We start from the raw sequence: 23,219 nt of genomic DNA, 5'->3' as shown, positions 1-23,219 counted from the left end.
CCATTAACGGTCGCGTTTGTTCAATTTCAGAGGAACGCTGCTTCCATGTTATTTCTCCTTTTCGTTGTCGGTATATTGCGTCGGCGATCATTAGACCGATGTAATAGAATCGCTATGATTTTATCGGTAATAATATACGCGCATTGAATACAGCTGGCATCAAAGCGCAATTACAGTTCGTTGCATGAAACTTATTTACGCCAGGTATTTCGTTTATTAATTCATTACACCTCGGGCAACATCATTTTACCGTTCGTCGAGCAGTCTACCCAACCAATACTGCCGTATTTTCTTGCTTTCACTTTGTTCCTTGCGAATAATGCGAATTATCCCAAAGAAATATGTGGTCAGCCATTAGTTCTACAGTGGCTTGCGAAAATATTTGAATATTTACCATAGAAGATTTTTACGATCTTTCATATCATGTGTGTTTGGAACATTTTGGAATTTCATTACTATCATAATGAGTAAACTTATACCAATCTGAAAATGTATACAGACGGCATAAAATATTTATTGTAAAACGTACATTTAGTAAAAAATTAATATACAGCTCCAAAGACGATCTTAAGCGTATTATAAATCTTACAGATAGTCCCACTGAATATTCAAGCTTATTAACATAATGGATGATTGACTGCTTAAATACTTTTGTAATTTCTATGAAACGTATAAGCTTAGGCCATAAATACCCTATAGCTTCTACATATATATTTAGATTTATTTCAAATCTTATCAATATGATAATGATATTCTTATCACGCTGCCAATAAAGTTCCAAAGTATTTTAAACATATAACGTACATAATATACTTGTATTTATAAAAGGTGTCTGCAAGTCTTCGAATATTTTCATGAAGACATTTCTGTGTAGGTACATATTAAGTGCAAACTGTTCAAGCAAAAATGACGCTATTCTGGGACTAGGTACATATATTTTGTTGTAATTTAATTTATGAGCACTTTCGTAAGGAAGGAAGAGTTAAATCATCGCTAAGTATTTACGCATATTTTTCATACCAGGAATAAATCGTGCTTTGACCGGTCTTCCATAATTAACAGACCCGTTATTCCGAACGGAAAGTGGTAATTTCGAGGAAAAATGACCCCGTCGATACGAGTGCTCGTTATTCATCGAATTATGACCATTTTAACATACTGGTTGACAGATAATGAACAGCTGATTTCGCGTAATTGTTCATTAATCAGTAGGTCGAATGTACATAAATTTCAACGGAGTACTCGTCGACGCGCTTCCAATTTCAGTAGATCACTGTAAAATATAGATCGTCACGATCTAATGAAAACAGTAATTAATTTGATCACCGCGAACGATACTTGAAATAACTGTTTGGATAATTTATAGAACCTCTTCTCCTGTTTCGACCGATTAAAGCCCTTTTTTCTATACGTCTTACACGTATGTGAACTACACGCTGTGAATAATAGATTTTACATTACATATGCTAGTTAAGAGCGTTTAGGTATTTATTTAAAATAATAAATGCGCGACCAAAGAAAGAAAGCCTAATATGATGTAAAGGCGCAAAATAAAAATAATTATATTTATACTAAATGCTTGAAATTATAACGTAGTAGTTAAAAATGTATCTGTGTGTATAGAAGTAGAAGAATAGAAGGATTCATATTTGTAAACTAAGACTTTAAAAGTTTTATAAAAATTTATAATAATATAATAAGTAACAAAATATTTATTTATTATTAAAGAGCTGACCACAAATCCTTCATATGCGTTTGCGAAATGTTTTTACCGTTGAAAATCTACCTCATATTTTCTACCATATTTATATAATTATAATATATATCAGTATGAAGATTTTAAAAAATTCCAAAAACTATAACTAAAGGTAATCTTATGAAATAAAGCATTATTCGTTTATTTATAGTAACAAATTTTACTAAGATAATATGAAATCCTAATATCCCATTACAACATTAATAAGCTCATTTTGAAACAGCAAAATCATATTTATTTTGCCGAAGGAAATGGACATTTCATATCACATGATATGCAAAATCAGAATTCCTTTTCAATCCATGTCGCTCACCGTCGAACTAGCGACGTGGAATGTCACTCGGCATACTAGCACCAAAAGCGTGACAAACGAAAGCAGCAGAATTTTCGCGCTAGTCATGTATAAAAAGTACCCAACACAGGCAAGCAGGCGACTATCGAGTGAACCGACGATCGATAACTATCGTTTCCCGTGATTTACACCAAGCCACGCGTATCACATACGTAATCTTCACTTGTCTTGCAGTAGAACATCCTCGAGAGTTAGATAAAAATGCCGCATACACACTTTGAATGCGAAACGTCGCGTTCTTGTGCAGTTTCGCGTAAAACATTCTTCGCTACGTGACATCATGACGTCGACGAGAAACGAAACGTTTCGAGAAGATACTGTGTATGAAGATTTTTTGACCGACAACGAGCATCATCTGGAATAATTTGATGACTACAGGCAATAAATCACATTTTTCATTTATTATAAATAAACAATTTTAAAACTCGATACATTCTTAATTAATGTCAAAATTGTGTTGTCAGTCAGTTTTGGAGCTAAACACTGTTTCAGTTTTTTGTCTTAATAATTGTCTTAATATTAAATTTCAACTCATCAGCTATTTTTAAAAGATTATTTCCATGCCCATATTAAAACTTGTAATTAATTATATTTCTCTTATTGCAATGTATTTGTAATGTGTATTTCATAGCGTTTCTTTAATAGTGCCTTTAAAACCATATAAAAAATCTATGCAGTTCAGTCGTTAATTGAGTAATATTCCTTGTCAGTGGGGAATAACTCGTTGAGCTCTCACTTAAAAAACATCGAGATAGCGCGTTAGAATATGAAAAAAAAGAAAGAAATCGTTTTAATAAATTTCGTAAATGGCGAACGGGCCGGAAGTTGTTCTCTGTCGTGAATTTTCAGTTTGAATTAACGACGGTGTAAATCTGCTCCGTGGATTTTATTGGTGCGGCAAGAGCACTGCCGCACTATGATAATAAAGATGCTATGCGGTAATAAAGAGCAATTAAGTTCGTTTTTTCTTTCACCTTTTTTATTCATCTCCGAAGCTGTTCTATATCGAGAAACGTTATATCATGTGCACAATGCTTCGCAACAAGGTTGATTAGAGAGAAAAATAGAAACTGAACGGGCTACTAATGGAAAAGCAAATTTTCGACAAATGAGGAGTTTTTAAACTGAAAACCAAATGTATCGAAACAGCGCAGCGTAGCAAACTACTTGATTTTCTTTTCTTTTTTCATTCGTTGAACTCGGTTTTTCTTGATGCTAAATTAACGTTTGAAAAACAATTTCCTATTAATCAACGCAAGTTAATTCACCGTTTAATTTATTCGCAAACAAACGCGATAGTGTTTATTTTCTATTCTTGCTTTACCTTTTTATGTACTGCCTTTTATTTTCTCTATAAGTTCATCAATCGACGATATCAACACGACGCGTGACTCGTGTCCAATGTATCTGTTTCGATTCGACGAAATTTAATAGCATCACTACGGTTAATCGGCTGTGCTTCGTTAATCAAATTTCTCAATGATTAAAATGTCATTAATTTTGTTTGTCCTTAAGCGCGAACTGCGTCAATGGATCAGTCCAATAGTTTTTTAAGGAGATCAGCAGGATCTGGTGGAAGGCCAGTTACATGATACAAATGAAAATAAATACCTAACTTCCAGACTGTCGCCTTATACACAACATTCTATTCAGAGAACGTTGAAATACTCCTATAATCACGCGGTATTCGTTATAATTAATTTCCACGCTGTCCGCTCTTTTGTGTGGTCCGCTTGCAATATCGTCCTCATACTTTCATCCGGCGACTTTTTTCGAAAGTTTTAAATTACCGCACACCTAGCTCGTTAAAAGACCGATCTGTAGTCATTCCTTTTAAAAAAAACATCGCTTGCTTATTCTCGTGGCAATTAACTCCTTGTCTCTTTGATATTAGTTAGCTTGAATCAAACCGTTTAACGCGTTCATACGAACCGCTAATTATCGTTCGATTTTCATCCCAGTGAATGATGACGTTGCACGATATTGCCAACGTAATGAGTATCGAGCGGTATTTACTTGACACTGGACCGAAACGAGCGATCAGCGCCGAGAAAGTGTTCGCTCGTGAACAAACGATTGATAATTTCATTGTTTATAAAGGGGATCGAGTTTTAATACTGTTCGACCCGCAGGAAAAATCGAGGGAGAAAATTATTCGATAGGTTTATCAACGATGAAAGTTTGATTAAATGTTCTGTAATACCAGTCTCTTTCTCGCTTGGCTTGTTTCTCGAACGTGATCCGAGATTATTTCCTAGATTACGGGAATATAGTGTCGTATATGAATTACATACATGTATATTTACTTTTTAGGATTGCTGTGATATTATTATTCAATTTCCAAGAATACCGACGCTCCATAAAATCATGTATTAACTATCGCGTCCTATCGATAGAGATTGGCCACTCGATCACAGAGCAATTATTTCCCTTCTGAGTCGTTTATCGATTACTAGTACAATGGTTAACACGTGCAGCTGACAAGGGAACAACGCAACACCATTTTTCCGTCTGTCCCGTGACTCTGCAGAATATCACAAAAAACATTTTGTCCAACCAACTGACATACTAAAATTTTGCTGAAAAATATCGCACGTTCTTAAACTTTTGATTAATATTGAAAATCGAGTACCATGGAGAACAACAGGCTTCATAAACTGCATATTATACTCTTAAATAAAAACGCTAGACGTGTTAAACTACATATGTTGCTGTTTGTGGCTTCGCGTGTTATCGGTCGTACAAGATCGACTTGTTTTGCTCAGATCCTCGCGATAAATATACGATTACGTCGCGGCTGGCTAACGAGCAACGTTGCAGAACGATTAAAAATCAATGGCCGGAAGGGTTGTTGCTCAACACCGCGACAAATCTTCATCCCTGTTCGGTGGCGAACACTAACCACCCGCGGGCGTAGCATCGGACACGGAAACCAGGGGGCGGGAACAATGCCCAGCGTCGACCTCGAGCGTCTGAACAAATACCGTCTCTAATTTACATTTTAATGGATCTAAATTGAAATCTGCTAGACACGGCCGAGATAAATTGTACCGAGGTTACACAGGCTATTTACTTTTTATCACTTATTGCTGACTGGCGGGCAGCGTTCACTCTGCTGTGTCTGTTCGCGCGCGGAGCAAATTGCGAATTGCTAATTATTCCCAGGATCGTTTAAAGTATAAATTGGGGAACGATGGTTATTACTGTTTATTCGAGACTGAAAATGGTAATTTGATGCGAAGAATCCTCCGTTGGACAGAAATATTTATGTATTGTTGAAACTTCACGATAGGGCACGTAGTTGTAATAAATAGATATAGCTAACAGGTATAATAGTAGATGCAATATTCAGTTGACGTTCGCATAATTTTCTGATACTGTGCAATGACGTGTAATACAGTGTTTATGTTCATTCGAATATGAAATATCACGAAATGTCTGCGTTTTGATATACAGAATATAAAATTACAAGTTTAGATGTACATATTTAACTTAAGGTTCATATATCAAATAGCAAAGCTCCAATTAAAATTAAAAATTGATTATATTACAGTCATATATTTGTTTTAATACCTCTAATATTTCAGTGTTACGTTTAACATATTTCGTGCTATTAACTTTGTTTTATCCATTAAACAATTTCAACGTGCCAACAGCGGTCTACTATAATTTAGTCATTACATAGTTTAGTATGCATTAATATTCAATGAGTTTTGACAGCGTTCTAGCAATTTATCAATAATCTACAGGAAGTTCGAGGAGGCATTCAATGTTTAACAAGTTCCTAGCTTGCGCATTTTGATGAATTTAAATAACTGACAAGCTAGATTATTACAAGTTCTTAATACAATTCCCATGTAATGTTTACTTTTAAGATGTCAATCTTAAAGTCAAATCAATCACAGGTCTGATTTCAACTTTTAATAGATTTTAATTACTACATTAGATAGTTAAGAATCTCTAAACACTTGGATAAGAATAAAAAAAAAAAAAAAAAATATGAAGAATTTCTTCAGGTACAAAAAAGTCAGCTGTGCTTGTGTCTAGAGTTAATATCATCTGTAATTACTGATACTTAAAATTGAAAGTAACGCAACAAGAGGAATTATACGACTAAGATATTCGCGTGATTTTAATTACAATTAAAAATCGACGGCAAGCCTGAGTAAACATAACTTTTAGATCCCAAGAACATAATAAGGCGACTCGACTTATATACGTACATCACGATTACTCAACCAGGTCAGCGATGCTTCGAAGAAGCTCGACTAACCGTGGACAACGATAAATTGCTAATTACTTTGGAATGGTTCTCTCTCTCTCTCTTTCTCTCTCTCACTCTCTCTTTCTCTTCTCATCGTCAACTACGGCGAAAGCGCAGGAAATCTCTTCTGCCTTGGCTGAACGTTTTTCACGGGAATTGGATAAAGGTAAGCGAACGCGATATTTTCGAACGCGTTTAAAACATCAAGACAAATTATAAATAATTTCTCAAGCTACGTGTGGTGTATCAGTTATGCAGCGTAATTGTTTTTTATTTATAATACAACGTTTATTAATATTAGTACATTTTTTATTAGATATTGCAACGAGAAATAAAATAACAGCAAAATTGGGAAACAAATGTAATATAAAGAGACTATATATCCTCAAAAATAAATAAATTTGTTGTCTCTGTTAAGCATTAATAAATTTTTTTAAAAAGGAAAAATTTGTTATAATACTCAACTTTAAATGCACAATTTTTCAAAGCATGGTAAGATACGCTTTGAACTTTTCAATTTCTATAAGATTTGTTGAATCTGTGCAAAGTATTTCTTGCCAAATATATGACCAAATATTTATATATAATATTATATTATATATATTAATGTATAATAATAAATATAATAATATGTTCGGACACATTACTATGGATATACATCGTCCATAAGTGTTGGGACACCTGCTGGTCCCATATAAAACGTAATAATTGGCCCAATTTATTACAAAGGCGATTATTCGGGTAGAAGCATGTATTTAGGCAAAATAACGATTCCGAATACGCAACAGAAATTTGTAAAAGTTATTTGCAACTATTGTGGGAAAATAATCCATTAAGGATTACAATTGACGTCCACGATACTTTAATTTAAATTTCATCGAGAAAATTTTAAGTGAATTATATAGTAAATTCAGGGCGTCTGCTGAAAGTTAAACGTGACTCTTGCAATCAGTCAAGGAATGTATAAAATCAAAGGATAATAAATACAGTAGACAATCTACTGATGTTACGTGAGCGTACAAATTCATCAGTGTTTGAAGGGAACCAACTTGTTTCTGTTATTTATAACATAATTGATCATATATATTTATTGTACACATAAGTTTTATCTACCCCACGATTTCAATTGAAATACTAATCCTAAGGAGTTTAATAAATCTCAAATGATTTCTTTCTTTCTCTCAAAGATTTATTTTAGTGAGTGTTCTATTATTTCTAAACAGAGGTATATGTATCTCAAAGCTAAACCAATTAACAATCATAATGATAGTATCGACCACTGTTGCAACCCTTACAGTTCTGTCTGCCTCAGGAAAATTTGAAGCACGTTGTTCATCACCTAACAGACCGTATTAATCCTCGAATCCTATTCACAACGGTCTCATTTCTGCGATTATTTTTTCCCCAAGCAGCATCCACTCGAAACAGATCGTGCCTTCCAAGATGCATCGAAAAGCATTTTATATGCACGCCGCATAAACAAGATATCCGTCTTCATTTTACCGTAACGCAAGAAACAACGTTATTTATGAGCTGACCTGATAAATGCACGCTACGAAGAAGAATACGGCCTCGAGCTAACGAATTTTCCAATTACAACGAGCAATTCGAGAGAACGACCGCGGCGAACTCCGAACAGATATCCATGGAATAATTTCTGGATGCAGCATACACAGAACACCGGACTCTTTTATCCCTCATTTCTGATCGCGCCGTGAATCATTTTCTAGACGCATCCACCGAATAATTGCGAGGCGAACCGTAGACGAGGAGAGCTACAAATTGCCCCTGTATTACGAGTAATTTATAATTATAAGGCCCAGCGAACAATCTGCGCCGATGTTTTTCGCCGTGCAACCTGTTATTTCGCGCTCGACTAAATATTCCTAGGACGCGGCGGGAAAGAAAATAGTTGCTGAAACTAACCGAGACTATCTTGCCTTCATTCCTGTACGTATGTCATGGGTGAAAAGGAGCGAAAGGATGCACACCCTCGTTCGTAAATATCTGGATACGCTATAATATCGTATAAAATGTGATAATCGTTGTAGATGATTAATGGCCATTTATCTTGAGAAAGTACAACAGGAGTTTGTAAAAAGATACCTGTAAAGAAAATGATGAATTAAAATTTATTGAAAAGATTTAGAATATATTAAGTGAAAAATTTATAGTAGTAATAGACAATTTCGAATAATCGTGAAATTTGCTTTCGAAATTGTTTTAATTTCAACTGTCTTTCAATAATATGTATTTGAACATGTATCTCTGAGATGTAATGATAAAATTCGTATTTCTGATGCAATTAATGAAATTAATTTAATGAAATCAGAAACTGTTTGAAATATTATTTTCATAAAGATTTATTTCACTACAAAATATAAGCTAAATAAGATTACTTAGTTTCATACGTAAACAACGAAATAATTTTATTTCATTTTTAACTAATGAGATAATTTGTAGGGAGATCATTTGCTCGTTCAAATAAACTTAACGCGTAATCATTTCAAAATAAAATTTAGCTATATAAAATAATGTATTATTTAAATATTTGTGTCTCAAATATTTTCTTTACATAATTTTACTCAAGAATAAATGAGAATGTGCGTTGTTTGGATAATAAAATTCAAATGTATCACTCGATCGAATAATTTTCTGGTGATTCAATACTGTTCAATATCAGTCAACTCGATACTTGATGATTAAGGAATGATAGGATACAATCAAGTAAGCAGGATAAATCGTTTATTGGCGATGATAACGCGCAGTGAATGATGTCAGCATTACAGGAATAAAAGAAGAGAAACTATTAAGTATGTCTTGGGTTGGTATATGTGGCGTAAGATTACGTATGATGATATCGTATCGGAAGGATTGATGACTTTCGTTATGTGTTGCGATAACTTGTTGAACACACTTTTGCACAGTTCTTCCTCGGTCTAAAGACTATGCTGAACGTTTTTCATCGGTAATTACAGAAGATAAAGTAATTCAGCAATCTCGACTAGTGTTTTTTTCACCTTTGTCGAAGAGATCTGTCGGACGTCCATGTGCAATCTTCAATTTGTCATGCCGCTCTTAATGCGCTATCTTATTAGAGAAACCAGAAAGCAGATGTATTCGACTTGATTGAGTTATACACGTTATTTCGTATGAAAAATATTGTTACGCGTCGTGAATTCACTTGCACTTTGACTGCGCCTCGATTATTCTATTCTGCTCTGTCTTACGAGATAAATCATCCAAAACATGCGAAAATACTTGAAAATTTAAGCTTCCCTTGACACTGTTCTCCACGTTAAATAAGAATATTTAAGAAATATTTAAAGGTAAATAAGAACAATACTATCCTTTCCACGAAAAAAGACTTTAAATTATCCAGGAAGATTATTCGAACACTACCGTAACAGACTTTTATGAATACACAGGCTCCATAATACTTTTATAAACCTAGTTTCGCGTTATTGTATATTAGAAAAAATCAAACAAAGAACAGGATGTTTCTCATCTGAAACTTTCATCAGTAAGAAAAGACGAAATTTCTTGCGATGCACAGTACTTTCTTGGCGCAAACTAGGGAAAAATAGGGATCTCGCGACACGATATGTCGATTCTATGCATCCATCTCCGGAGAATTTTATTCCCCTGCCCCTGGTCCTCTGTTACATGCCATTGAGAGAAAAGTTGAGAAAGAAAGAATATTGAGAGACGATCGGTGATATTGCACAAATCGCGCCTCCAGCTATTCTGGGACAACACGTACGGCGATTTCGTCCTTTTCCTTCCGTCCCGTACAATCCGAATCACAGAAATCCGTGCAGACTACTCGAACCTTCGGGATATTCTCTTTGCGCGAACAACTACAAAGAGGATCGGTCTCTTACGTGCATTAATGCAGGAACGTGATCGAGGAAATCGAACGAGGGACCTGTGTTCCGTGTAAACACACAGTCACACGTATATACGAGTCAAGTATTCTTTGGTATACCTTAAAATCTTGAATTTATATATTGTGGTGGTAAATTCATGGTACAATAAAAGTCAGGATGATTCTATGCCACAAAATAAAAAGGAAATCGAGAACTATAAATTGACTACATTCGAAGCTTTATTTTGGAGAACGTCGAGTTTGTAAATTCAACGTCATTAATTTTATTCGTGTTGTTTGTGAGATCCATATAGAGAGGAATGGAAAAGGTAGAGGTATCGAGACTTTTTGTCAGTTAACAGTCAGTCAATGAGTGAAGAAATGAAAGGAAGTACCGTTAAGTGGAAGGCTGAAGTCTGTGATTACTCTAACGATCCCTCCTGATAATTGGTTTTCAGCAAAATTAAAGAGAGAGAGCAACATCTTTTGAGGATTATCACCGACAGGAAACGAGACATCAGTAGCGTTACGGTAATGGTAATTATTTCTATGAAAATGCTACGTGCTAAGTATCCATCATATAGACGACCTCTTGCTCTTCTTACAGATTCGACCGTGTAAAAAAAAATAAAGAAAAAGTTGCATCTTCTCTGTGTCCATTCTAGAAACAAAAAAACGAGATACCGTTCGTCTTTCTTAAACATAAAAGATTCTAGTATATTGTATCTTGACGCGGATCGTTATAGACCTTTGCTAAAAAGGGAGAAAAAAGCAGATTCACGGATAAAACATGCTCGATAAAAGCAAGCAGTGGCAGTTCCTTCGTTTCATAATACCCACGCTTTTTTATTTTCTTCGTTTATGAAAAGAACAAACTTGATGAAAAGAACAACTTTATCGCGCGTTACAGTAGCGCTTCACACTTTCAACGATCGATATACTCGATTCGATGTATTGGCTCAATTAATTATTCTGTGTAATATAAAAAGCATTTATATTCATAAAATATAAGGAAGGAAGAAAAATAGAGTATTATAATAAAGATGCCCGATAATACGATGCATAAATTATGCAAACATTCGTAGTCCACTCATAAGGATTGAATAGCAATGCTATAAATTTTATTCGTGATTTTACGATTTTAAAACCACTGTGCGTCACTCGGCGTCGTCGAATGCGCATGTCGTTGAAAGTTCCATTATACCCGGGACAGTGTAATCTAGAACGTTCCCTCGTTGATTCAAACATCGATGGAAGACAATCTACGCTTCTGCAGCCTTGGTGCAGCCTTGGTACACCCTGTTATCGATTCCTTCTCGCTCACTTATCGATAATTTCCCACCCTTTTGGCCCGGACGCTTATCGATTCTGATCACGAGCGCACCTCTGAGCCCATCGAAAAGCAGAGAGAAAATTTGAGAGACGATAAACGAGGCGAGCTCGTGAAAATTAGTTTATACGCATAACTCGCGTGTCTGACATGACAGTTCCAATTTCAGAGATAGGTTCTGTCGTGGAAAGGAGTGGCTGATTTCGGTATGGAGAGGGTGGGAAAGTTGAACGTAACTGGAGTCGTGTCCAGCATTAATTGCATTCTCATTTAATTAAAAGACTCACCAGAGAGGTGATGAGGTAACTGTGATAGTCGCTCATCATTCCTATTTGCTGAGCCTGCTTCAACACGTCGTAAATCCTCTCGGTAGAGCAATCCAGTACAATGTGCGACTCGGCCGAGTTTTTTATCTGTTTTAGCAACGGCCTGAAACAGAAGGTAAAATGTAGGTTAGTATATGTGTGAAGGTGACGAAGGCGGAACCATAATACGTCTCCCGTGCTTCGTGGGCGGATATTTTTTCGCTAATTTTGCTATTAATACTAAAATTGTATGGTGGAATGTAACGTATATCAGTACTTCTGAAAATAATATTAGCGTGTTACTGGATATATTCTTCATACTGTTAATATTCGACATCAGATTCTCATATCGGATTTTTTCGTTGCAACATGTGTTGAATTTTGATTGTATCGCAAGAAGATGTTCATATTTTGAATTTTCAATAAAACTAAACGTGTTTCGTATATTCATATAATTCGTATGCGAAAAATTGACACTGTATGTAGCACGGATTAAAGTCACTGAAATCCTTTAGGTATATCGGACTTATAGTGAAATTTTTAGGTACGCGACTTCCTCGGTTTTAAGCGTCGCACGAGATCTTCGCGAAAGCAGTCCCTGGTGCTTTCACGCCATCTCCTTTTTTACGAACTTGGAAATATTACGGTCGTTTCATGTAATTTTCGAACATGATGTTTTCGAGAAAGCGATGCTAGTACGGTAATTCTGCGGAAGCGACTGTAGTTGATAGAATATTCTATTGTGTTCTCGTCCCTGCAAAATAAATCTTGTACATTACAGGCAGAGAAACGTTTCATCTTTGCATAAATCACCATAAAGTTTCTTTTTTTTTGTCTGATCCTTGATCCTCAAGAAAGTTTTAAGGAACATCATATTTTCTATGACCAATCGAGTCAAATAAAACAGCGAATATGTATTATGAGAATGAAAAAATGAATTGTTATGAATGAAAAACCATGTCTTTCGAATGAAAAAATCATAAAATTCAATTTTGTAATAATTAATGTTATTTTCATATTGCTACTCTTCATACAAATTCACTTACAATTAGATTTCCTGTCATTAGAATTTCAGTACCATTAAGTTGACTGGAAAGTTCTGTCGTCAGATTTCATAAGCCATATTTTCATCACCAAGATATAAAATATATATAAAAAAGGTAATATTATCGGAGAAATTACATGTTATTGATCTATTAATTGTTTTACAACTACATGTATGTTAAATGATGCATTCTGTGCGAATTATTGGAGCTAGCTTTAACAGCCATTATCATATGGAACAGTAATTTATATCGTTAATACACATGGTTGAATTTATCTTGATACATGTAACGAAATGATAGTAAAAAACATATATAGTTCCATCTAGTAAAATTATATTAATATCATAATGAATAACACTGGAAAAGAAACTTCAGAGATATTTCATTAATTTTCCATCACAAAATAAACAAACTTTCATGTTTCGCATTCTCCACAGATTATAATAAATAATTTTCAAGAAGCAACAGCGCGTGTACTCCCGAACCGGACATCTTGTACTTCACAAAACTTTGTAAATTGCTTATCGGATAAAAAATGAGAAGGCAAGGAAGAAGGAAAGTATAAAATGAAGGACAAAGAGGAACATCGGATTAGATACTTGATTGCGAATCGTGAAAATAACCATTCCTACAATGCAGTTCGCACGCATTCTGTTGGCGGTCCACCCGTTCCCACGAGGACGAAATAACTTCCGATTCCGGAGCTACGTTCCATGTACTTTTGATCAAAATTTCATAACACGAGTATCCTCTTCCCGGCCTTCCGCTCGCCTCCACTCATTCAACATGCACGATAATGCGAATCTCCTTATGCGCCCGGCGCAACTTGGACTGCTGCTCATTGCGCGAATTTTTCATGGGCCTTTACATAATTCAGCGGAAAGTCTCTTTCGTGTGCGTCGTTCCGGTGCTCCAACGCAGCTATTCTTACGATGGCCGACAATCGAGCCAGGTAGCTTTCGTCAAATCTTCCGTACAAATATGAAAACTGAAGACAGTATGCAGAAAACATCTCGTTACAGGCAAAACGAAGGAAAAAGAAAGAGTTGGACGTAGCCAAGTATAAAAGAACCCTTTGACTTCAAAAAGGAAAAGTTTGCCACCTTCTTAGAATCACATACAGTAGATTCCGTAAGTTATCTAGGCACGTTGGTCAATTAGTAGTAACAGTATGCGAATGTTGCCAAAGAGTATAAATTATGAATTAGACCACTTACTATCTTTTCATGGAATCATCATCATATACCTTGATATTTATTACACGTACTGCCGCGTACATTTGTTGTTTAGATACCACTGCACTGGTTGTATTAACATCGCAAGTATTTCTATCTTTATAAAACACTTATCAATCTATCCTATATTTATAGAATTAAGGAATTTGAAGATAAGAAACTTGTCAAGTAACAAACTAATTTTATGGTTTAACAAAAGTATCACTTATGTGCGTTCGAAAACTAATTTAATCTTACCACAATATTTTATTATACGCGTGTATAATGATTATAACGAATAAAACGTTCGAGCCAGTTAGCTTTCGTCGAGTCTTCCATAGACTACTAGACAAAAACTAGAAACAATGTGCAGAAACATTGTGTTAGAAACCGAACAACGTAAACGGCAAAAGTTGGGCGCAGGTGAGTATAAAAGCGTGGCATTTATGATGTGGAAACCGTACGATGAAGAATACTTCATGATTGGTTGAATTTATGAGGGTGTATCGCGAGGCAATGTAGAGTGGTAAGTAAGCAAGATCTAACGAGTTGAAATGTAACGACCCTCCAGTTTTACCGGCCAAACTGCTCCATTGTGCGATTCGCGACCTATTAATACGGCCATTAAGAAGTTTGAATAGGAATGATAAATCAGACTGGAGAGGCTTCTTTGTTCATTGGTGTTCGCCCCTCGCGTAATCTCGTAAGACTCGAGGAACTGCGGTAAAAGCTGGCGACATTATGCTGGCTGATTTAAAAGCAGCCTGAATTTGTATTACATCGTTCTTAATTATTTTTACTGAATATATGGGCAAGGAAACTTGTTGGAAGTTATTTACCGTTCGTGTATTCGCAGATTGTAGATTTAGCAATGCAAATGACTCTACGTGATATATTATCTGGTTTTTGTATGTATATAGTCTTTACTGAAATAGGTAAGGAATTTTTTAGTAAATGTATTTTGTAATCTATTTTTCTTTTGCATGGTAGTTCTAATATGGACACGTTAATGATTCATTTGCTTTATATTTATGTTTCAAAATATTCACGTTTTAAGTTTCGTCGTAGCAATTCAAGCGAATTGCTTATTAGTGTAATTGGATTGTTAAATTAGGAACTTCGTACATTATTTCTATTTTATTTATTATATTCAGAACAATGCTATCATTGTTAGATGATAGCAAGTTTACAAAAAGTTATATATTTTGCAAATAATTCCATAAAGTTATGAATAAACAATACTTGTCGATTAACATTTTCATGGAAAACTTTTTATTCAAGCATTACTCCAGAATAAATATTACGTAAAACATGTTCCGTACAAATGTATTCTTTAGAATATTTTTTGCGTTGCAGATACAATACTAGTTTATATATTAATCCTAGTTCTCGGAGCAGACACAAAAGTTTCAAAAGCTTTGTTAAAATTCTTTACTATTATTCGCGTGAATTCGATTGTCCTGAGATACCTGAAGGCTTCAAAAAACATAAAAGAGTTAAGGGGAAGAGGAATTTTCAAGCAAATACTGTAATAACATTACTAAAGAGAATTCAAACGTAGCTGTGGCATGATGCGAAATACATAATGTATTTTGTTATAACGTTTGACAAATTTGGTACAACTACATGTGGGAATTGTTTATTTTACATTAAAATCCCAATATGAATACTTGTATCAATAGAAGCACGGTATTGAATACGCATGCACGGTTCTGATTAATATTCCACCAAGTTGAATAATTATTATCTGAATAAATAATTTGCTCGATGTATCTGCGTACCCTATTTTATCATGAATCCAAAATAAATATTCCTGTAATTCCATAAACCTGTACGATTCTAAAGTGGATTTCCAAAAATCCAAGTTTAATATGCTGCCAGATAATTCCTATGTTATGAATTATTTCTTGATATTGTAAGTCAAGAGCTTTTAACGAGTTTAACCACGATTTACATTAGTACCAAACTTCTCATATATTTTACGTTCTAAATTTATACTTCGCCAACCCTTCCTTATGACATTTCAGTTATTCACCAAATCACGATTTTGAATCTGCTAAATCCTCCCAACGAACACACCCCAAATTCCTTTTCTGACTGGATAAACCCTTTATGATTCACTATAACCAACCCCAAACAGAAGGAAACCCTGAGTAACATTTTCAACCCTTTACACGTCAAGATTCTATCTCTAAACCCTAACACCCTATCAGAAGATTAATCAAATTATAAATAAGTCCATTTTTAAAACTTTTCACAGTAGCTAAAAATAATTAGTACTTTATTTTCAAGCTAGAAAATACTTTCCATTCCTCAACATTTTCTTGAGCCACCTTATGTAATACAATTATTAATAATATATATTAATAATAATTGTTATTATTATAATTATTTATGTAATATCTAGGTTTTATAACCAAATTATTTTTAACATATAGTAGATATTGTAAGTAATAATAATATTATCAATAGAAGACACGTGAAACACTCTAGTGATGGTGCTATATAATATAAGAAATAATGTGTAGAAACAAGATTAATATCTTTAATCATATTTAATCATACCTATAATCATATTTAATCATACCTATAATCATATTCTAAGGCGACAATGGGAAATTTTCACAACTCGAGGGTCTAACCTACGAGCAATCATTCAACAATTACGAATATTCCTTGTGTCGGGAGCATCGTTTGCCATTGTCCACTATCGCGTAAATCTTATCTTATTTCACCGTTCTGGAGGAGCAACTAGACGCTGTAAAGCTTGGTTGAAGCAATTCTTGAATCGTGCATCGTGAACCAGCGTATCAATTTAGTCAGTCGAAGCACCACGATGTAGCAGTGTAACTTTAAAAACGCACGTCCACCTTATGACACGGTGTTCGTTTAAATATCGCCCATAAGTACGCGCGTTTCGACTATGTGCTTCGTGCTTTTATTTCAAAAGCAGTTTCGCGCTTCCTGGGCAGTGGATATCTTCGTAGAGTCACCGTGGCGCCAAGGAAATGCGCATAGACGATTTTTACGCGCGACGGGATTACCTCGTTGATGGTGCCAAATATCCGAAGCTCGGCTAAACAGTACACAACGGTTCGTTTCGCTTTACAACGCGTCGTAAAGCAGCCAGGAGCCAGCCTCGCGATCCTCGAAGCCGATCGATCGTTTCCACGCTGCTGAGAACTTTTACGTAGTCATCGAAGACGCAGGGTAGGTAATCCAAGATCGAGAGCGCCGACAGCCGAGCTTATTCCGCGCAATACCCAGGAACAAGAAGGTATAAAGTTTGCATTGAGAATGATAAGGAATCGATATGAGTTTACAGAGGAACGAACCAGGTTTCCTAGCGCACCTGTTCGCGCACTGGTTTCTCCTTTTTCTATCTTCATCGTCGTTCCTCCTGTCGTCAGTTCTCCTTTCGATCCGGATCTCCTCGCCTCTGTCGTTCTTCCCTTTAACTTAATGCTATCATCGAGGCTTTATTCTGGAAAGGTTCGAGCGGTTCTGGTACCGAGCGTAAGCCGACCAACGTCTCTTATATTTCTTTCTCTTCTGCTTCCATCGTTCTGTCGCTTTCTACTTCTCTTCTCTTCTCCCTTTTTTCCGTTCGTTCTCTTACTACTTCGCTCGGCTCGTCAGCGTTGTAGATGACTTTCCAGATATCTTTCGAGATAGTCGTTCTCTCGGGAGGATAGGCTGCGACCGAAAGATACTGCTAAGAAATCGTTGGTGACAAGCCCAGTCTTACAGAATTTTTTAATCTTAAAAGAAAGAAAGAAAGTTCGACGCCTGCATCTCTTGCTGAACTCTCCAGTCGGTCGTGGAAAGGATCAGATAAGAGATAGATGAAGGAATAATGGTTACAACGGTAATCAACGCGCCCGTTACGGTGTGACTAATGAAGTACGTGGTTATGAGTTAAGATTGATGATTAGATAGGGGAATGTAGTGACGTAAGTTAAGTATGATTTCCTTTCACACAGTGCGTAGGAGTTTCTATCGACTGGGGAAAGAAGGATGAAGTTCGTCGTCTTCTTGGCAGCAGAATCACATTACAAACAAAAATTTAAAAATTGTGTAAAACAAGTGCTAAGCGTCTACTACAGACAGTGGAGCGTATAAGCGGGAGTCATAAAAAAATTCTAATACAATGTTTAATAAAACGTTTTCCATGAGACAATTGCAGCTTCTTTACTACCTTTATTAGTGTAATTTAAATTGTTGTTTAGATTTCAGCAATACAGTTTTACAATTTTATTAATTAAAATTTTGCTCTTCGAGCAGTGACAAGGAAACACTACTAGGAGCAGTGCAAAGATACACGTTTGCGAACAAAAAGCATTTACGACTGTAGGTGTACTTTATGAGTGCAGTAGATACCATATTTCAACGAGAGAATAACTTGGTTACAGCTGCTTTAAATTTACGGTAAGGATGCTATATTATAACATATATGGATGATGGTTCCAAACATTTGAGCGAGAAGATTTAACTCTTCATGCTTGTAATAATTCTGTATACTTACAATTAAAACTCTGGTGGTACTTATGAGTATTCCTTTCGTAGTATTTTATATATGTATGTATTTATGATAATCTGATAGTAAAAAATATTTGTATGTACTATATGTGTCAGATGAACAGTCTTCAATTATCTGTAATAAGGAAAATAGTAAAAAATAAGAATGACAAATAAGAATATTTAAAAAAAACTTCTAGAAAGACGACTACAAGATTATATCGTAAAGTAATCTATGTAATAATAAACGTCATTTATAATGAATTATAGCTTCTAATTACAATTGAAGTTTCTTGTAAACCCCATATTTTATCGTATACAAAACTGGAAGCCTACTACCTTTAAAAATTGATTAAACGTATGTAAATCAACTTCCAGTAGCTTTAAACACGTTACATCTCGCGCGAATTCAAATTAATCTACTACAGTACGAGTTACAACTCGCATCGACTAATTCTGACGCTGAACTTCTTTCGACGTACAGAATTTGCACAAAATTTGCATCAGCATATTCCGAACATACATCAACTCATTGGAACTCGTTTCAGGAGCCATTCTATGTACAACTGACGTGAATTCATTGCAATCCTTTCAAGCTCTTAATAGCAATGTCTCGCGTTGTAAATCTAAGCATCGAGTGGTTTGCTCTCGAGAATCTGTGCGTCTCAATAACAATCGCTTTGCTTGCAATTTGCCATACCATCACGCCCGCGGTTCGCAACTTTAATTGTTCTAACGTTATTTACATGCGGTGAATTATTCACAAGCCGCTACATTTCAACCGCACGTCGACACACGAAACGACGGTGGGTTAATATAGTCCGTATCAAACGGACTAATGGACACTGGTCTGAACCGTGGCGAAATTAGGCCACGCAACTCGCCCGACAATTCCAAATTCATTTTACAGTTCTGCTAAACTTCCATCGCTACGGGGGAGGAGGTTAAATTTCATGCGCCGTTGTCCTAGAAATTGAGTGGCTCGTAACAAAAACAACACTAGTCAAATTTGTCCATATTTTATATAATGAAAATTTATTGCAATACATTGTGGAATCGATGTTATATAAAATTGGTTGGTAATTGCGACTTCGTAATTTAATTAACTCCTTAATGTATTAACCATATTATCTTTGATATGAAGGAAATGAAGGTTTCGAAAAATAAATCAGTTTCCCTTAGATCAGTGCTAGTTCTTGCCAGATTTCTTTTATGACAAATAAAACGAGATGTAACAAGATAAGGAATCTTTAAAGAAGAAAGATTATTATGTCCAAGGATTGGTAACCAGAGCGATGAGCTGACTCACCTTTCTCGGTTTGCAAGTTCGGCAAGATCAGCAGCATTCTTGGCAACCAAATCCACCCAAAAAGTTTCTACCTATTTTTTTCATAAATTGAAGGAATATTTTATTCTGATAATAATTCAGGAATAAGAATCTTTTGTAGAAGGGAAATGACAAGAAATAATTGTAAGTGTAAATACATTACGTGTATAGTAGTTTATTGAAATATAATATTCTTTCGCTTTCTTGGAAAAAGACAAACCTGGACAATGATCCGAAAACAATCGTTCGAGAGAATCGTAGGACGGACTTCCTCCACTTCTTTTCTTGTCGAGGAAACGCGTCTTTGAGGAGAATCTTCCTGCGTCAGCCCTACCTTTCCGCCAGCTTTTACAATCGATATTCGTTGATAGAAAGAAAAACTTTAAGAAAACCTGGCGTTTCTTTAGGAAAATGGATAGCGCAATTTTACGTAATGGAAGACGCCAGAGTGGGGGTAACATTTAATCGCATTCGATTGTCGACCAAACGTGATATACGATTCGTCGCGGCCACATTTAAACTTTTTCTCTCTTCCTACCATCCTTTTTTAAATGCGGTCTCAACGACTCTGGAACTCGGCCATAAGTACATATACCACCGTAAATTCCCGTGCTCTAAGCGAATGTCCACTAATGCACACTGTTCAGAAGTAGGTAGAACTACTCGAGAATTTTGGAATGTGTAATATACAAGATAAGGGCTACGATAAAGTAAATTTTATTTGTTTTTCTTTATCCAGGCAAATCGCCTAAAATAGAATTTTCTGTGATACAATATTAGTATATATAATATATATATTAGTATTAGGTAAAATACATTATGCACGATAAGTCTACTATTATACGGATTATGAGTAAAAATTCTACTGCTTTATAAAAAATGGAATTGATCGAATATTATGAGTTAATATTTGCAAAAATCTCCATCGACGTAGAACAAATTTTGATAAATAAAAAACAATTTTATATTTTTCTGTGTAGAAATATTGAATGTTTAGATTTTTTAATAGAAGCCATCAGATGGGACAAACGATTAACTTGACAATGAAACTATCAACAAATTTATTTTTTTTATGAAACGTTTTAGGCAAAATGTCACGAGGTGAATACGATAACTGATAACGATTGAATTTGGACTTCGGATAAAAGCTTTACTTTTGCAACTATAATAATATGTCATGTGTGAATGAGATACACGTATAGTAGTTTTCACACGCAGTTTATCTTAAATAAGTAAAAACTCATATATAAAAAGTGTATACTGAAATTATTAAATTTATTTAATTTATTTCTACACTGTATCATTGAAGGAAATCTTCTTCCTTCTATGGCCAGACAATCTATCTGATTTGCTTACAAAGTCAAATTATTCTGTACACATTCTCGACTACATTATTTAATTTGAAGATAAAATTTAACAAACTAACAAAGGCATAAAATATGACGGTGTTCACATAAATAGAGAACATTTTTATATCAAACAGATAAATTAGATTAATTAAATAACAAATAGAATTTTGAAAGCCGTTCTATGTTTATGATACTTCAAAGTACAAGAAATGGATTTTTAAACCTTATATTACAGAAAAAAGGATAGAAATAAAACGTTTTATTGTGTAATTGGCTGAATTTAAGTTATATAAAGAATTTCTTTACTCCTTTGAATTCTGCTGAAAACTTGAAAAATATTAAATGCTTCGAGTAGCCTGAAATTCAATAGGTAAAAATGGCACTATTTCCTGACGCGGTATATTACGTCGTTGACACGTCGCGTCGAAACGTTCAATGTCGAAGAACACTTCAGATTGTATACGAAATGAGTAGCGAGTAAATAAAATGCGACACAGAGTCGGTTTTTCCACTCAAATTGTTTAATTTCGAATGATCGGATGTCTAACAGTTTCGCGGTTTGGCATCGATCTGGTGGCTAGTTGAAGCGTTCCGACGCCCTCTTGAGACAGGCACGAGGACCCAGACTTAACTATGAGGACTTGGAGGATGCGCGTAACGTAATCGAGCTTAATTATATCAAGGGTAAAGACCCTCAGCAGGAAGGAAGTGGAAGTCCTTCGATATTTAGCGAAAACTTTTCCACAGTGTGGGAGGATTCCTTTAAAAAAGGCGAATCGGCGGACGAAGTCTGATCGAATCGATTTAGAAACCGATTCACAGAGTTCTTCTCGAGGACCGTCTACTTGGTTGAATGCGGCGGAATCATTTCAAAGAAGTTGCTCTTTATATCAAAAGAACGTGACCTATTCAATATTTTATGGATTAACTATTCCTTCGAACAGTTCAGATTAGTTGTTTGTACTACGATTTACCTTTTTTCTCTCCATTCTTTCCAATTAACCTGGCGAAAATTAGTGTTGTTAGTTAATTTAAACAATTGTTAATTTGAAATTTTTTTCGTTTATTTATTATAATTTCATGCACTACTTGTTTTTGTTTTGTTTCACATTTATACGCTTGGCATTAAATTTTATGTTCCTATTATTTGATCAAATTTCATTTCCAAATTGGATAATGTAGTAGTCGAGGACGAATACAGTGGATCACGGAAGTATTATACTTACGACGCTGCATTTCTTATGCATCACATAAAAATATGTAACATTTCTTTACCTGTTTGTACTTATCACAGGGCGTCTTACGTTTAATAAATATCATTTTAGACTTTTGACTTAAAGACCTTATTCAAATGTTGAAAAATAGTGTCAAACTTTGAATGCTCATGTGCACTATCAGATCGTAAATTTTTCTAAAATTATGCAGTTTAATGTCTTCTCGCTGCATATCCGCATATATAATTTCCACGAAACGTATACGAAGATCAGACAACTGGCCAAAAATATCTGGTCATTCCGCAAGAACAACCCAGAGGGAGAGACAGAGAGAGAGAGAGAGAACTTTTGTTCGTTATAATGGATAGAATTAGTATGAACATCAGAATAAATTAGAACCTCCGTGGAAAGTGTCTGAAATTCCAATAACCCAGGCACAAATCGGATTACATTATCATAAATGAGAAGCTTTGCTCCAATAATATCGTCCGTACTTAAAAGACACGTCCCATAATAATCTCCAAACTACAAACAGCTAATGTACGCGCGACATGTTATTTCTATTCCTTAAATCGTTCGAGAAAAAAAGCTTTTAGCTTTCTCCTTTCTTCCATGTGACCTGGAATTGCTAATGCATTTCCTGAGCATTTTTCAATGCTGCTGAAAGTGGTAGTTC

At 35.1% G+C, this 23,219-nt stretch overlaps 2 protein-coding genes and 1 long non-coding RNA gene across 3 annotated transcripts in view; 2 read left to right on the top strand and 1 right to left on the bottom strand.

Moving 5' to 3' along the window:
- The window catches only part of LOC132910485 (glutamate receptor ionotropic, kainate 2), a 204,770-nt gene that overhangs the window by 46,523 nt on the left and 135,028 nt on the right, over nt 1-23,219 (bottom strand). The window contains exon 5 of the mRNA XM_060966221.1: nt 11,858-11,999. Coding sequence (XP_060822204.1) covers nt 11,858-11,999 — 142 coding nt within the window. The remainder of the gene's footprint in view (nt 1-11,857; nt 12,000-23,219) is intronic.
- The window catches only part of LOC132910483 (uncharacterized), a 177,541-nt gene that overhangs the window by 69,887 nt on the left and 84,435 nt on the right, over nt 1-23,219 (top strand). The window lies entirely within an intron of this gene.
- On the top strand, nt 16,703-18,315 carry LOC132910487 (uncharacterized). The gene is made up of 2 exons (XR_009658784.1): nt 16,703-18,038; nt 18,119-18,315. It is a non-coding gene; the product is annotated as an uncharacterized LOC132910487 (long non-coding RNA).

This window comes from Bombus pascuorum, chromosome 9 (genome assembly GCF_905332965.1).
Source record: "Bombus pascuorum chromosome 9, iyBomPasc1.1, whole genome shotgun sequence".
NCBI classification, from domain to species: Eukaryota; Metazoa; Arthropoda; class Insecta; order Hymenoptera; family Apidae; genus Bombus; species Bombus pascuorum.
Note: the sequence above shows the minus strand (reverse complement) of the source record. Positions and strands in the feature narration are given on the sequence as shown.